This window comes from Panthera leo, chromosome A2 (assembly GCF_018350215.1).
Source record: "Panthera leo isolate Ple1 chromosome A2, P.leo_Ple1_pat1.1, whole genome shotgun sequence".
Taxonomy (NCBI): Eukaryota; Metazoa; Chordata; class Mammalia; order Carnivora; family Felidae; genus Panthera; species Panthera leo.
The window spans coordinates 13,727,153-13,741,542 of NC_056680.1; the positions used below are offsets into that span (position 1 = coordinate 13,727,153).

At 55.0% G+C, this 14,390-nt stretch overlaps 1 protein-coding gene across 2 annotated transcripts in view; it reads left to right on the top strand.

The window, feature by feature from the left end:
* Window positions 1-387: 387 nt before the first annotated feature.
* The window catches only part of KLHL26 (kelch like family member 26), a 28,476-nt gene continuing 14,473 nt past the window's right edge, over window positions 388-14,390 (top strand). The window contains exons 1-2 of one of the 2 annotated variants that reach the window (XM_042928951.1): window positions 388-473; window positions 10,634-11,156. Coding sequence is in view for 1 of the 2 variants with exons in the window: in XM_042928949.1 (XP_042784883.1) it covers window positions 397-473 (77 nt within the window). In the remaining variant the exon portion in view is untranslated. The remainder of the gene's footprint in view (window positions 474-10,633; window positions 11,157-14,390) is intronic. The other variant, XM_042928949.1, reaches the window with a different exon arrangement.

A 14,390-nucleotide genomic window follows, 5' to 3' on the forward strand; every position in this document is an offset into this window, starting at 1 on the left:
CACCTTCGGGCCAGCATCTACTCTCCGAGCCCCCTCCCGGGGGTCCCACCCACCCCTCACTCTTCGCCTTTGTCCCGCCCCTTCCCAGCCTAGGCCCCGCCACCTAGACCACGCCCCACCCCTTCTCACAGACTCCGCCCCCACCCAGTCCCCGCCCCTCTACCCTGGGTTGAATTGGCTATGCCTTCACCGCCCCAGCCCTTCCGCAGACCCCACCTCTCTCCGCCCAAGACCCACCCCCTCATTAGACTGGGCCCCACCCCTCGCCCAGGGCCGGGCTCCTTGCAGAGCAGGCCCGGTGCCGCCCGCCCCCGTCCCCCCACCCCCGCGTTTCTGTCTCCCGGGCCGGCGCGCGCGGCTCCCGTCACTTGAACGCGCGGCGGCGGCGGCGGGAAGATGGCGGAGTCCGGTGGCGGTGGTGGCGCTGGTGGCGGCGGCTTCGGAGCGGGCCCGGGCCCCGAGCGCCCCAGCAGGTGAGACCCGCCCGCAAGGTGGGCCGGTACCTGCCCCGGGGCCAGGGTAACGTGTGGGGAGCCCGGGGGATCCTGAGGGGCTGAGGAGCCTCCTGGGCTGGTTCGAGGGTCTTTGCGGGGGACTACGGGCTTCAGGGGGTCATGGAGTACTGAGAGGGACCGAGGGCTGCTGAGGGGCAGGTGAGGGCAGGCTGGTGGCCGCAGGACCTCGATGCATCTGCATGTGGCCCTAGGGATCTCCGGGGGCATTGAGGGGCATGGGAGTCTGAAGGAAAATTCATGGACTCCAGGCTGTGATGGGGTCATGGGGGAACTGGGCATGCCAAGGGCTCTGGCAGGCAGAGAGGGCCTCAGCAGAGGACCATGGGGCAGTCTTGAGCTTGTTGAGGCAGTCTTGGGGACCCTAAGCAGTGGACTGAGGGGAGCTTGAGGGACTGAGGTCCAAGGCTTACTGGAGGGTGTTGTAGGACCCTGAGGTGTCTAAATGCGGTCCTGGGGGCATACTGTGGGGTCCTGGCAGGGATGAGGACTGTGGAAGGCTGGAGGTGGTGGCTCAAATGAACCTGAGGGCCTGAAAGAGGCCTAAAGGGCTTGGAACCTGAGAGGGGAGGCGGAGGTTGCCTCCCCAGGTCTCAGTGAGTTCTGATGGGCAAGGAGGGGTCTGGAGTTCCCCGGGGTCCTAAGGGCCTGGGGTGCGTCTTGGGGAGCTTTTGGTCTAAAGAAAACACAAGGAGCATCCATCTTGGGTGCTCGTTCCTCCCATCCCTGTGGGGTTCAAATCCTCCCGCAGGCGAAAGGACTTGAAGCAAGGTCTTCCCCACAGACCAAGGGGGCAGAATTCACCCTCTTTGGTCAGAGGGAGGCCTCCCCTTTCCTTTGGCCAAGTCCTGAGACTGGTTGCTTGAATCCCAGAACTGGTGTAAAAATGGAAGGTGTTTGTATGCATTGTTTTGGATTCTCAGAGGGGGAAAACACGTGCTTTAAGTAGCACAACCTCCCTCTTCCCATTGCACAAGGGCAGTGTGGCCGGGATCCTCCCATCCTGGCCCCCTAGGAAACCCTGCCAGCCTTGGCTGGCCGAGGAGGAAATCTGGGCTCTTCTTGATGGTGAGCTTATGGAAGCGAATAATTTCAGTGTGATAAGTGCTGAAGTTGTTCACTACTTGTGAGCTGTGGAAGCCGTCCTCATTGGGGAGACTTGGGCTGGTGCTGACCTGAAAGACTTGATGGGTCGGCACATGAATTGGGCTTTAGAGGCCTGCAGTGGGAAGCGAGGAGAGCTCAGAAGATTTGTAAGACACTCAGGGGGTAGAGTTGGCAGGGCTTGTTGACCAGGCATGAGGCGACATGTAAGAAACACATAAAAAGGGGCAGCTAATTCTGGGCCCCTGCCTTGGGCCCAGGGAGGGGATAACCTGGGGGCAAGAGCAACGTATAACTAATTGCATACCACATAATTCACTCCTTTTAGCTGAGCAGTTGATTGAGTTTTAATAAGTTCACAGAGTTGTGCATGCTTTAATACAATCCGGTTTTTATTTTTATTTTTATTTATTTATTTTTTAAATTTTTTGATGTTTATTTTTGAGAGAGAGGGAGAGAGAGAGAGGGAGAGAGCGGGGGAGGGGCCGAGAGAAGGGAGACAGAATCCGAAGCAGGCTCCAGGCTCTGAGCTGTCTGCACAGAGCCCGACGTGGGGCTCGAACCCATGAATTGTGCGATCATGACCTGAGCCGAAGTCGGACGCTTAACCGACTGAGCCACCCAGGCGCCCCAATACAATCCGGTTTTTAGAAGGCCTCCATCACCCCCAAGAATTCCCTCAAGCTTGTTGCGGTCAACCAAACTGCCAACCCCCTGCCCCAAACACACCCTGATTTGCCTTTGCTCTCTGGTTTTGCCTTTTTAGAAATTTTCTATGAATGGAATTCTACAATATGTGGCTTCTTACGTCTGGCTTCTTTTCCTTAACTGAATGTTTTTGGAAGTTCATCTGTGTTGTCACAGGTATCAGCAGGTTGTTCTTTTTCATTGCTGCAGGGTATTCCATTATATGGATGTATTTTTAAGAGAGAGTGTGCATGCTCGTGAGCGGGGGAGGGGCAGAGACAGAGGGAGACAGAATCCCAAGCAGGCTCTGTGCTGACAGCAGAGAGCCTGATGTGGGGCTCAGACTCACACACTGTGGGATCATGACCTGAGTCGAAGTCAGATGCTTAGCCAACTGAGCCACCCAGGCACCCCCTGATTTTGGTTTTAATTTACATCTCCTTAATAAATAATCATGTTGGACACTTCTTCGTGGTATCATTGACTATTCATATCTTTGGTAAGGTGTCTTTTCAGATTTTTTGCCCGTTTTCTATTTGGGTTGTCTTCTTATTGTTGATTTTTAAGAATTCTTTATGTATTCTGGATACAAGTCCTTTATTAGATATATGATTTGCAAACATTTTCTCCCTCTCTGTGATTCATCCTATCCTTTCCTTTCCTTTCCTTTCCTTTCCTTTCCTTTCCTTTCCTTTCCTTTCCTTTCCTTCCTCTCTCTCTTTTTTAAAGTTTTTATCTATTGATTTTGAGAGAGAGAATGTGTATGCATGCACAAGTAGGGGAAGGGCAGAGAGAATGAGAGAGAATCCCAAGCAGGCTCCATGCTGTCAGTGCAGGGCCCAATTTGGGGCTCGATCCCATGAACTGTGAGATCATGACCTGAGCTGAAACCAAGAGTTGGACACGTAGCTGACTGAGCCGCCCAGGAGCCCCGCTTTCTTTCTTTTTCTTAATGATATCTTTCACGGGGCAAAATTTTGTCATTTAAAGAAAACGTTTATTTTTTGAGAGAGAGAGAGAGAGAGTGTGTGTATGTGCGCATGCCCGTGTGAGCATGGGAGGGGCAGAGAGAGAGGGAGACAGAGAATCCCAAACAGGCTCTGTCTCACGAACTGTGAAATCATGACCTGAGCTGAAGTCAAGAGTTGGATGCTTAACCGACTGAGTCACCCAAGCACCCTGGAAATTTTGCCATTTTGATGAAGTCTGGTTTATCAGTTTTCTTCTCTTATAGATCACACTTTTAGTGTTGTATCTAAGAAATCTTTAAAAAATTTTTTTTAACGTTTATTCATTTTTGAGAGACAGAGACAGAGCATGAGTGGGGAAGGGGCAGAGAGAGAGGGAGACACAGAATCTGAAGCAGGCTCCAGGCTCTGAGCCGTCAGCACAGAGCCCGACGCGGGGCTCGAACCCATGAACTGCAAGATCGTGATCTGAGCCGAAGTCGGACGCTCAACTGACTGAGCCACCCAGGCGCCCCAGAAATCTTTTTTTTTAAGTTTATTTATTTATTTTGAGAGAGAGAGAGAGAGAGAGGGAGAGAGAGCAAGCAGGAGAGGGGCAGAGAGAGAGAGAGAGACAGAGAGAGAGAATCCCAAACAGACTTTGCACTGTCAGTGCAGAACCTGATGTGGGGCTGAAACCCACAAACGGTGAGATCATGACCTGAGTCCAAGTCGAACGCTTAACCTACTGAGCCCCTAAGAAATCTTTCCTAAATGGAGGCACTTTTTAAAAAGACATCCCCCCCACCTCTGAGAGGCCCATTTGCTCCCTTCCATCCATCCCGGTGAAAAATTACCGTTGTCTAGAGTAACTGATAGGGAAGGTGCTCTTATCCCTGTGGTGCTGGTATGGGGAGAAGGGGCCAGAATCCCTAATATGGTGAGATGGAACGTATAGAAAGAGGATCGGGTTTTGAGGGAGATTGTGGCACACAGTGTTTTGCCAAGGCTCCCTTGAGGTTAGAGGCCTTTGTAGCATTGTTCATTTATTCATTCCTTCATTTATTCCAAATGGGCCGGTGAGGACCAGTGTATGACATGCCCATGCCTCATCTCCTCCATACTTCCACACTCCAAGGTCATGGCCTCTCAGGGCCATCTGCCTGACCACCTGAGCTCAGTTAGCCCCAAGAACACTTTTTCTGGCCACTTTGTATTACGTGGTAAAGTTTAAATAGCATAAAGCTCACTCCCTTAAAGCAAACAATTCAACGGCACTTAGTACCTTCGCGATGTTGAGGAACTATCACATCCGCCTAGTTCCAGAACATTTCCATCACTTCAAAAGAAAATTCTGTACCTATTGACAGTCACCCCCTGTTTCCCCCACCCCAGCCCCCCACAACTATGCATCCAATTTCTGTCTCTATAAATTTCCCTGTTTTGTAAACGGAGTCCTACAACATGCGACCTTTTGTGTCTAGCTTCTTTCACTTTGCACGTTTTCCAGGCTCATCTACATTGGAGTGTGTATGAGTATTCCATTCCTTTTTATGACTTTTTATTTTCACCATGTGGAAATAGCACATTTTGTTTATCCATTCAACAATGGATAGACATCTAGGTTGGTTCCACCTTTTGGCTACTTTGGATACTGCCGCTGTGGACATGGCACGTTCAGGTTTTGGTCGGAACACTTGTGTTCAGTTCTTTGGGGCATATACCAGGAGTGAAGTCGCTGGGTCTCATGGCTGTGGTGTGTCCTCGATCACGCTGTCACCACCTGCCGCTACTTGGTATGTTTGTTAGTGGGCACGCCTTGAGGCTGGAGAGCATGTCTGCCTCATGCTGTCTTGTATGCCTGGAGCAAGGCTGCAACAGAGGAAGTAAATGTTCGAGAAATATGGCCGGGAGCGGGGAGGGAGAGAGGAAGGGATGGATTTGAAAGGGGTGTGGCAAAGCTCTCTAGAGCTTGCAGTCTGGCGGGAAGGAAGTCCCCTCTGCGGGATTGGGTCAGTCCTTCGCCTTTTCAGGGAGACTCGCGGGGTTGCTGAGGCTGGGGGAGGCTGGCCTTGTCTGTGAGGTGGTTTTCCAGTCTGCCAGGAGGCGCCTGCATCTGCCTTTTTGTCCCATGAAGGGTTTTGTCATTTGGCCAGGGGTGGGGGTGGTTCCTGTCTTCCCCTTGGCCTTTCCAACGGTCCCACAACTCAAGAAACTGTCCTCAGGAGGGACTAAGCTCCCCCACCCCCCACCGCCCCCAGCATTATATAACTTGTTTGTTCCAACTTCACTTTTCTGCAACCAAGGGGGAAAAAAAGAAAGAGAAAAGCTTATTCTCCTTCCTTCCCATCTCGAGGGATCAACAAAAAACTCGTTGCCTAGTAGAGATGGTCGTTAATAACCAAGCTGAACCTCCGGGATGGATGGAGCGTGGCTGTCTCAGCCGAGGGCTTGCAGACGGGAGGTGGGGTCCTAGCTGCAGACTCACTCGCACAAAAGACACTTGTTCTCTAGTGGGCCCCCTCCCAGCTCCACCTCAGGCCTTCCACGAAGGTCTGGGTTTCGGGAGGGAGAGGAGGTTTGTGGCCACTCGGGGTGTTGTGAGGGGGTGGAGGAATTCTCCTGGGAGCTGCACTTCCCCGGCTGAAATTCCATGACTGTGAGGTACCGGGCCGGTTGACTTCTGGAGGGACCTTCTTGCTACGGAGGCTCTTCAGATGTTGGGTCACTGGCATCCTCGGTCCTCGGCCCATCTTCCCTAACAGCGTCTGGATGGGGCCCCGTCTCGCTGACTCACGCTGCTCCCGGGGGCTGAGTCGAGGGTATCCGGTAAGGGACGTGCCGGCCGCAGGTGTTTTCATGGGAAGTTATGGCCCAGACACAGCGTGAGCGGGTTTGGCAGTTCAGCGAGGCATCTGCTTCTGGCTTGGTGACCTTTGCTTGTTTAAACTTTCTTAACAAGCCCTCTCTGCCTGTGCCCTAGATTGTCACCACTCAGCCCCGAGGCCCTAGAAGAGTCCAGCCCCCCAACCGTTGTGTGAAAGACTGGGGGACCTTTTGGCCTTTTGAGAAGGTTCTTGTTCCTTTGGCTTTGTCCTCTTTTCAGCCAGGAGGGAGAGAGGGAGTGTTGACTCTTCAGAGATGGGGCCTCAGCTCCTCCCCTTGAGAATTCTGGGAGATCTGGTGGTATCGGGGGCCTCATCAGAGCCCCCTGTGTCTGTGGTCCCTCCTCCTGGCAAGCAGGGCGGCCCCAGGTACTCACCGTGCACCTCGGGCATGTCTGCAACCCTTCGTGCCTTAAATTGCTCATCTGGGAAGGCCGACTGGGAAGGGGATCTGGGACGAAGTGACCTATGTGAGGGTGCACCTGGATGTGGCGTGTGCGTCGAAATGTTAATGTAGAGATGGCGACGTCACCCTGCAGTCCTGATACCGCCGACATTCTGGCCGCTGCAGCCGCAGGGGGCACGAGGGGATTGTGGGGTTTGGGCAAGTCTTGCCTACGAGTCAGTGTGGCAGGGGGGAAAAGAGAAAGCTGGTGTGTTAGTCTATTCTGGTTGCTGAATGTCATAGACTGGGTGGCTTACAAATAATGCACACATTTCTGAAAGTTCTGGAGGCTAGGAATTCCTCGATCAAGGCACCAGCAGGTTTGGTGTCTGCTGAAACCGCTTCCTGGCTCACAGATGGCTGTTTTCTTCCTGTGTCCTCTCATGATGGAAGAAGCAAGGGGGCTCTTTGGGACCCCTTTTTCTTTTTCTTAAGATTTTTATTATTTTTAAGTAATCTCTACACCCGACGTGGGGCTCGAACTTACAACCCCGAGATCAAGAGTCGCATGCTCTACCGACGGAGCCATCCAGGCACCCTTGGGTTCCCTTTTATAAGGGCACTGATCCCATTCGTGGCCCCACCCTCATGACCCAATCACCTCCCAAAGCACCCCCCGCGGCCATCTGAATACCATCACGTCACGGGTTAGACTTTAACGTGTGCACTTTAGGGGGACACAAACATGCAGTTGTCCTGAGCAGTGGGGAGGATGGTGGCACTCTGACTTGGTGGCCGTGAGAGGGTCAGTGGCAGGGGCAGTAGGAGAATGGAACACATCAAGTCCAAGCTGCTTCTGCAACATGGAGAGGGCAGGCGCTTCTAGGCGAGCCTCGCACCCCCGGCAACAGAGGGCAGAGCACAGCTCTGTGGGTCGCTACAGAGTATTGGGGTGGGGGCAGTGGAGTCTGAGGCAGGCTGGAGGGAGCGCTGGGCCGGAGGTGCTAGAGGGCCGGGGCCGGAGAAGCTCAGCTCCTCCTCAGGCAGTGAGGTGCCCCCTTCCTCACCGCCCCCTTCCTCACCGCCTCGCCAGCAGGGTCCTGCAAGCTCACGATGTGAAATTGCTCTGAAAACCACTCACTTCACCCCGAATTGTGGAGCATTTGTCTCACAGCTGGACGGCTTCCACCTGGTAGCTGCGACCCCCCTGGGGGACAGCCTTCTTGTCGTCGGCCATAGGGGTAGAAAGGTTTTATTAGCCTCTGCTATCACAGTGCCATCTCCAGGGAGCCCATGCGGTGTGTCATCCCACTTTTCTCAAGGCCGATTATTTTTTATTGCCGATCCACACGGGAGAGCTTAGCGAGACCAGGTCGGAGGTTTGCGCGCGTATCGCCCACCCCGGACACTTTAAAAGCGGGGCTTTCTCTGCATTGCTACCCTTTGGTCTTAGGGCGTGTTACAGACTTGGGGTTGAAGGCCCTGGAGAAGGGGAGGGGAGGAAGGCCCAGATAGAAACAATTCCTCCACATAGGCGGCTTCTGGCATCCCTGGCTCTGGCTCCTTTCTCTTGCGGACGGGACTCCTTTGATGCCTTTCTCTTCCTCTGGTGATTGTCCTATGGTTCCTGTGTGCCTGCTGCTGTGCCTGACGCTAGCCCTGGGCCCCCAGGACAGACAGGCTTTACCCGCGTGGGACATGCCAGCGGGGTTAGCAGGACAGTTGTGTAGTCATTTCTTTTTTTTTTTTTTTTTTTAATTTTTTTTTTCAACGTTTTTTATTTATTTTTGGGACAGAGAGAGACAGAGCATGAACGGGGGAGGGGCAGAGAGAGAGGGAGACACAGAATCGGAAACAGGCTCCAGGCTCCGAGCCATCAGCCCAGAGCCTGACGCGGGGCTCGAACTCACGGACTGCGAGATCGTGACCTGGCTGAAGTCGGACGCTTAACCGACTGCGCCACCCAGGCGCCCCTAGTCATTTCTTTTTTTTAAAAAAAAAAAATTTTTTTTTTAACATTTATTTTTTTTTGAGACAGAGAGAGACAGAGCATGAACAGGGGAGGGTCAGAGAGAGAGGGAGACACAGAATCTGAAACAGGCTCCAGGCTCTGAGCTGTCAGCACAGAGCCCAACGCGGGGCTGGAACTCACGGACCGCGAGATCATGACCTGAGCCGAAGTCGGCCGCTTAACCGACTGAGCCACCCAGGCGCCCCTGTAGTCATTTCTTTACACTTGCCATAAATGATCCTGAGGCCAAGTTGGACGTTCCTGCCTTTTCTGGAAGGTTCTGAGAGCCTCATGGATGTGGCTGAGCTGAGTCTGACGGTTAGTGTCATCAGCTCAGAGGAAGGGGGTCGTGGGAGGTAGACTATTTTCTGGGTATGGGCAAGTGGCATGTGAAGGTTCTGAAGGAGGAGCAGCCTGGCTTTTCAGGAGTCATGAGGGCAGAGAGGAGCTGGAGAGGGTGGGAAGGAGGAGGCCAGGAGACTCAGGGGGTGCAAAATTTGAGTCAGGGGAGCCTGGGTCAGATTTATGTTTTAGAAGGACCCCTCTTTCGAGAGACGAGGGGGCCTGGACCTAGCTAGGAGCCGTAGAGATGGTGAGGTGGGCATGAGTTTGGGGAAGATTCGAGATTGAACTTGTGCCATGTGCTGATGGACAGTGGAGGCCAGGCACGGAGTCACTGGCTCTCAGGTTCCCTCCAGAGACCGGGGAGTGAGTACTGGTTATCGACAGGTGGGCAGGTGAGCTGGCAGGAGGTAGGATGAGGCCCCACTTGCCTGAGGATGTGCTGCCTGTGAGCATCCAGTGGAGATGGGGGGCAGAGGTGGACAGCAGCCCGGAGGGCTTGAGGGCTTGTCTCTGTTCTGGAAAGCCCTTGTGCCCTTGTGCCTCTCCTTGCTCAAGGGCCCCAGGTCTTCCAGCGAGCAGTTGCTGGTCCCAGGAATGTCCCTTCTCCTGAGAAGAGGCTTTGGCCTAGTCTTAGCCACCCAGGGAGGTCTCTCCAGTTTGGATTCCGCACCCCTGCTGGAAGCTTCGCTTTGAGAGCACTCCCCACACACACATTTATTTGCTGTCTCCTCCCCTCATCTCTTGGCCCACCATGTTGGTTCCACCTTTGAGCCACATCCCTGTCTGGCCCCTTCTTCCATCTCTTCCTCATCCCTGCTCTGAGCCGCCATCGTGGGCTCTTGCCCTCCCAGTGGCTGCTGCCCTGCCCTCCAGGGGGTCCTTCCCAAGACAGGCATCAGACCACGTGGCTCTGCCTGCCTCCTGCCTGAGGGCTTCCTCACTTTCAGAACAACCTTTACTTCTCCATGGGACCCCCACCCCCACCCCCACCCTACAGTGAGGCCCTGCCCACCCGCTGTGTCCTTGTGCTTCTGCGGCCCTGCTGGTTTCCAACAGCACTCTGCTGCCACCCCTCCTGGGCCTTCCACCTGGCTCTTCTTGGCTGGAGTGTCCCGTCCCTGTGCTTTGCACAGCCCCCGGGTGGCCTTCTTGGGGCCTGGTGGCTCTGTCCACTTGCCTTTCTGCACCCTCCGCCCTGTGATCACAGTACATTCTGTGTGCTTAAAGACCCGTGTCCCCTAGAATGTATGCTTCCTAAGGGCAGAGCCTCCCTGTGGTGGCTCCGATTTGCTCCAGCAAATAGCCCACACATAGCCTGGGATAGGTTTTCGAGGGGACCTGGCCTGACCTAGAGGCTTCTGGAACAGCCTTCCGCACTCCGCTGGGTGAGGATCCTCCGTTCCCTCGCTTTATTTCACGGCACGGTCTGGGTAGGGAACCAGGAGCGGGCATGTTGGTCAGTGAACCAGCCCGTTAGAGAGAAGCCAGTGAGCGGTCCCCTTCTGCGGGTGCTTGACTTAGTTAACGAACAGGATCTCAGCGCTGTGTGCGGAGGACGGGAAACGGCCGGCCGCTCTCCCTGTCCAGCTGCCTGCAGTGGGAAGTGGGGGCCCGGGCCGCAGGGTCCCCACTGCCGGCAGCCCCGCCCTCCTCCTGTGGTAGCCGCTCCGCAGCTGTGCAGACGAGCTCTTAACACTTGTTAACCCCGAGTCTCCAGTCTCTTCCTCCTCCCCCGCCCCTTTCCCATTTCTCTCCAGAGAGGACCGCGCAGGATTCACAGAACTCATCCCCCACGGCTACGAGAGCGCTTCCCTAGCATTCCTCCTCGGCGGAGCGGGTTTTGGGGCACAGCCAGCGTGGTTTCAGACCCCGAGCAGCCGAGGGGCCGACTGCTTCGCGCACACCGCCTCACCGCACACTGAAAATATTGTGATTCGGGAGGAAGTAACCGGCACCTTTGGGGAATCGCAGACCTTTCCTGTGAGGGAAGCAGCTTCCGGAATTGAACAGCTCAGCCTGGAGGAAATCTTGAGGGGTGGACCTTTGGGCTTTTAAAGGCCTCGAGGGGGGTCACCCGAGTTGAGGCCGAAGATGTTTTCTAACGCCACAACTGCAGAATTCCACAGGGGTCAAAGACGGATCGGCCGGGAGCGGGAGCGGGCTGGGCTGCATATCCGGAGAGCTCTCCTCTCAACGGGATGTTAGAATTTGAAGCAGCCTGCCGAAGGAAGCAGAGCAGAGAGTCGTGATCACCAGAATCTTCCGAGACCGGAGCCCAGAGTAGGGCACTCTCCCAAGGCGGGGTTTAGGGGGTGGCAGGTACGGGAGCCCCACTGAGGATCCCCGAGGCAGCCTCGACATGGACAACTCACAGGACTGTGTTTAAAAGTGGTAACCACGTGCTTGCCTTGGTGAAGTCTGGGGGGTCCCTGGAGGGCATCTCCCGCTCTCTTTTCTCCCCTTCTCTGTCCTGCAAGGGGGTGAGGCAGGGCAGTTGGGAGCACACAAATGTCTATGCTGCACGTGAGTCACTTGCAGCAGCAATGGGTGGTGTTTTTCTTGCCGAGGCTGATGGCATCGCATCGCCCTGCAGCTCCAGCCTTAGGCTTGCCGCCAGCATTTTAGCATTTAGAGTTGCTGAACTTTCGCAGTGGGGGCCACGGGTGGCTTGCTGACCTTTCATGGGGAGCCAGCTGTCTTGTCACAGGCAGACAGGACTCAGGCTGAGTATGGCCACTACCCACTTGCTGCCAATTGCCCAGGTTGGACTTCCTCAACGCCCCCGGCTCCTCCCATCCCCCCCCCCCCGCCCCCCCGGGGTGGGAAGATTAAATGCAGGGTAGGGAGAGGCAGCAGCCGGAGAAGTGTTCATTCCATGGTGGTTTTCTTAGAGGCTCATCTGCAGTGTGGTGGACAGGAGCCCTGGATCAGAGATTTCTGACGTCGAAAGCCCCCTTTGGTTATGAAGTCTAGAAACTCAACTCTCTGCCTTCAATTAGAAAATGAAAGTTCAGGGGCGCCTGGGTGGCTCAGCCAGTTGAGCGTCTAACCCTTGATTTAGGCTCAGGTCATGATCCTGGGGTTGTGGGAGCGTGTGCTGCATCGGGCTCCATGCCGAGCATGGGGCCTGCTTAGGATTCTCTGTCTCTGTTTCTCTCTCTCCTCCCTTCCCCTCTGCCCCTCTCCCCTGCTTGCATGTGCTCTCTCTCTTTCTCTAAAAGAAAAAAAAAAATTAAATAGATAATAAAGTGTTCCGTTAAAAAAAAGAAAAGTTCATTGTTCACATAAAAAAACCGTTCAGGGAGAGTTCTAGTTTTAGGTACACTGAGATTCAGGGCTCAGATGATTCCCTTGGAATCTGTGACTCCTTTCTCTCAGCCCTCTTGCTCCCCGTCATCCTAGCAATCACAGGGGAAAGGCAAATCTCCACTTTCGTAGCTCCAGCAAAAGTCCCAGGGAGGATTCTGATTGGATCACATGGGTCACACCCCCATCCTGGGACCAATCAGTGTAGGCAGGGATCTGGGAGGCTCTAATTGGTCACCAGTCTCCCTTTTCAGCCCAGGGATAGGGTCTCCTGATTCCTACCACGGGGGAATAGGAGGCTCCCTGAGGAAAACAGGAAACCCTTATCTGAAGAGGGGAGGGATGTTGGCACCCCCTAAAATGGAGGTATTCATGACAGGCTCCTTCTGATGCCTGGATTTGTGCTGCTGTTGGAAGGACTGGGCTGAGCCATCTCCATGTCTGCATCTGCCTGTGTCTGGCCTAGCACCACTGGTCATGAGCATGTGCCATTTGGCAGAACTGTCCCTTTTAGGGCCTTAACACCTGCCCTGCCAGGGGAGGTGGCCGGGCTGGCGCCGAGATGCTGGAGTTTGGCAGTGCTAGAATCTCACTGGGCTTTTGAGTGGTGCTTTGGGGCCATGTAGCCATGGGCCTACTTGCCTGACCTGCAGAGGTTTTGCTTATTTAAGTGGCTCCATCGTCAAGCCCAGTGTGGTGGGGGTAACATGCGGGGCGATGGGCTCTGACTGGGATCAGCCTTGTGTCAGTGGGTGGGAACGAAATAGGCATAGCCTCAACCTGAGACTTGTCCACGAGTCTGCCCCTGCTGCCCCTCACCTGGAGGCCCTGGCTGGGCTTTGAGGCGAAAGGGAGGCTGTGGAGAACCCTGGCCGGGGCGCGAGGGCAAACATGGCCATGGGGAGACCCTTCTGCTTTCAGAAGGTGGGAGGGTAATGTGCCAGAGTGCATGGAAGGGTTGGTGGACTTGGAAGTGTGGCATAAGGAGGAGGGTTGGGGGGGAGGCAGGAGGAGTCAGCCCTTCAACATGGTGAACAGCATGAGCGAAGTGTGGAGGCCAGACATTCCAGAAAACATCCTGGTGAGGGCTTCCTGATTGAGCCCAATCAAAGGATAACATACTCAGTCCCAGAACTAGGCGCAGGAGGTTGAATGAATGGGATGAAGAGGGCAGACATATGCGGTAGCTATCAGCAGCAAGCAAAGATATGAGTCGGGCTCCAGCCAATGCTGCCCCCTGGTAGCCATCCACCTGCCACCTCACCAATTCATCGACCTACCTGTCCACCCACTTATCCGTCCATCCGTCCGTCCGTCCGTCCATCCACTCATCCACCCACTCAGCCATCCAGCCACCTAACCAATGAGCATGACTGAGCTCTGAGCACGTGCTGGGCACGGTGCCAGGTACTGGAACACAGCAGGAGACAGAACCCATCCTGCCCTGCCCTGGTGAGGTTCCTGTTTCGGGAACAGATGGGTGGTGTGCCCGATGGAGCAATAGTCGGGGGGCAAATAGAGCTGGGTTGGGGGTCAGAGAAGCCTCGGGGCCTGGATGGGGCTCTCCCACTCTCCCAGTGACCTGGCAGGATGGGATTACATCCCTTGTAGTGGCTGGAGGATTAGTGGGATAGTCTCCACCCTGGCCCTGGCCAACACTGAGGAGCCACATCTGGATCTTCCCGCTATCCAGCTCTGCGTTCACTCATGGTGCAGTGTCCTTAGGGAGTGGTTTCAGCTCTCCCAGCCTCGGTCTCCCCATCTGTGTCATGGAGCTGATATGGGGCTACCCACCTGGGGCTATGGAGCGGCTGACACCAGGCCTCTTGTGTGCTCTGAGATGGCCTCGGTCGGGTGCCTGAACCTCTCTGTGCTTCGGTGTCCCCATCTGTAAGATAATAGTGGGGTCCTCCTTTCCAAACTGCCTACCGAGAGGTGAGCTGGGAGCCAGGTTTGCACCTACTCCAGCCGAGTATGGAGTGGGTGCTCACTCGCCAGGACAGGGAGGGGCGGAGGTACTGCGAAGGCAGAGAGCTTCCTGCTGGTGAGGGAAGTAGGGTCTGGGTGTCCCCTTTTCTTTTTTCTAGGCTTGAGAAGGGCCAGAATTGGGCAGGTATGGGATCAGAGGGGTGCTGCCCACAGGGTCCTCTGGCCGATCGGCAGTGGCCAGGTCCCCATGTGTTCTGGGCTCACTCAGAGATTGGGATA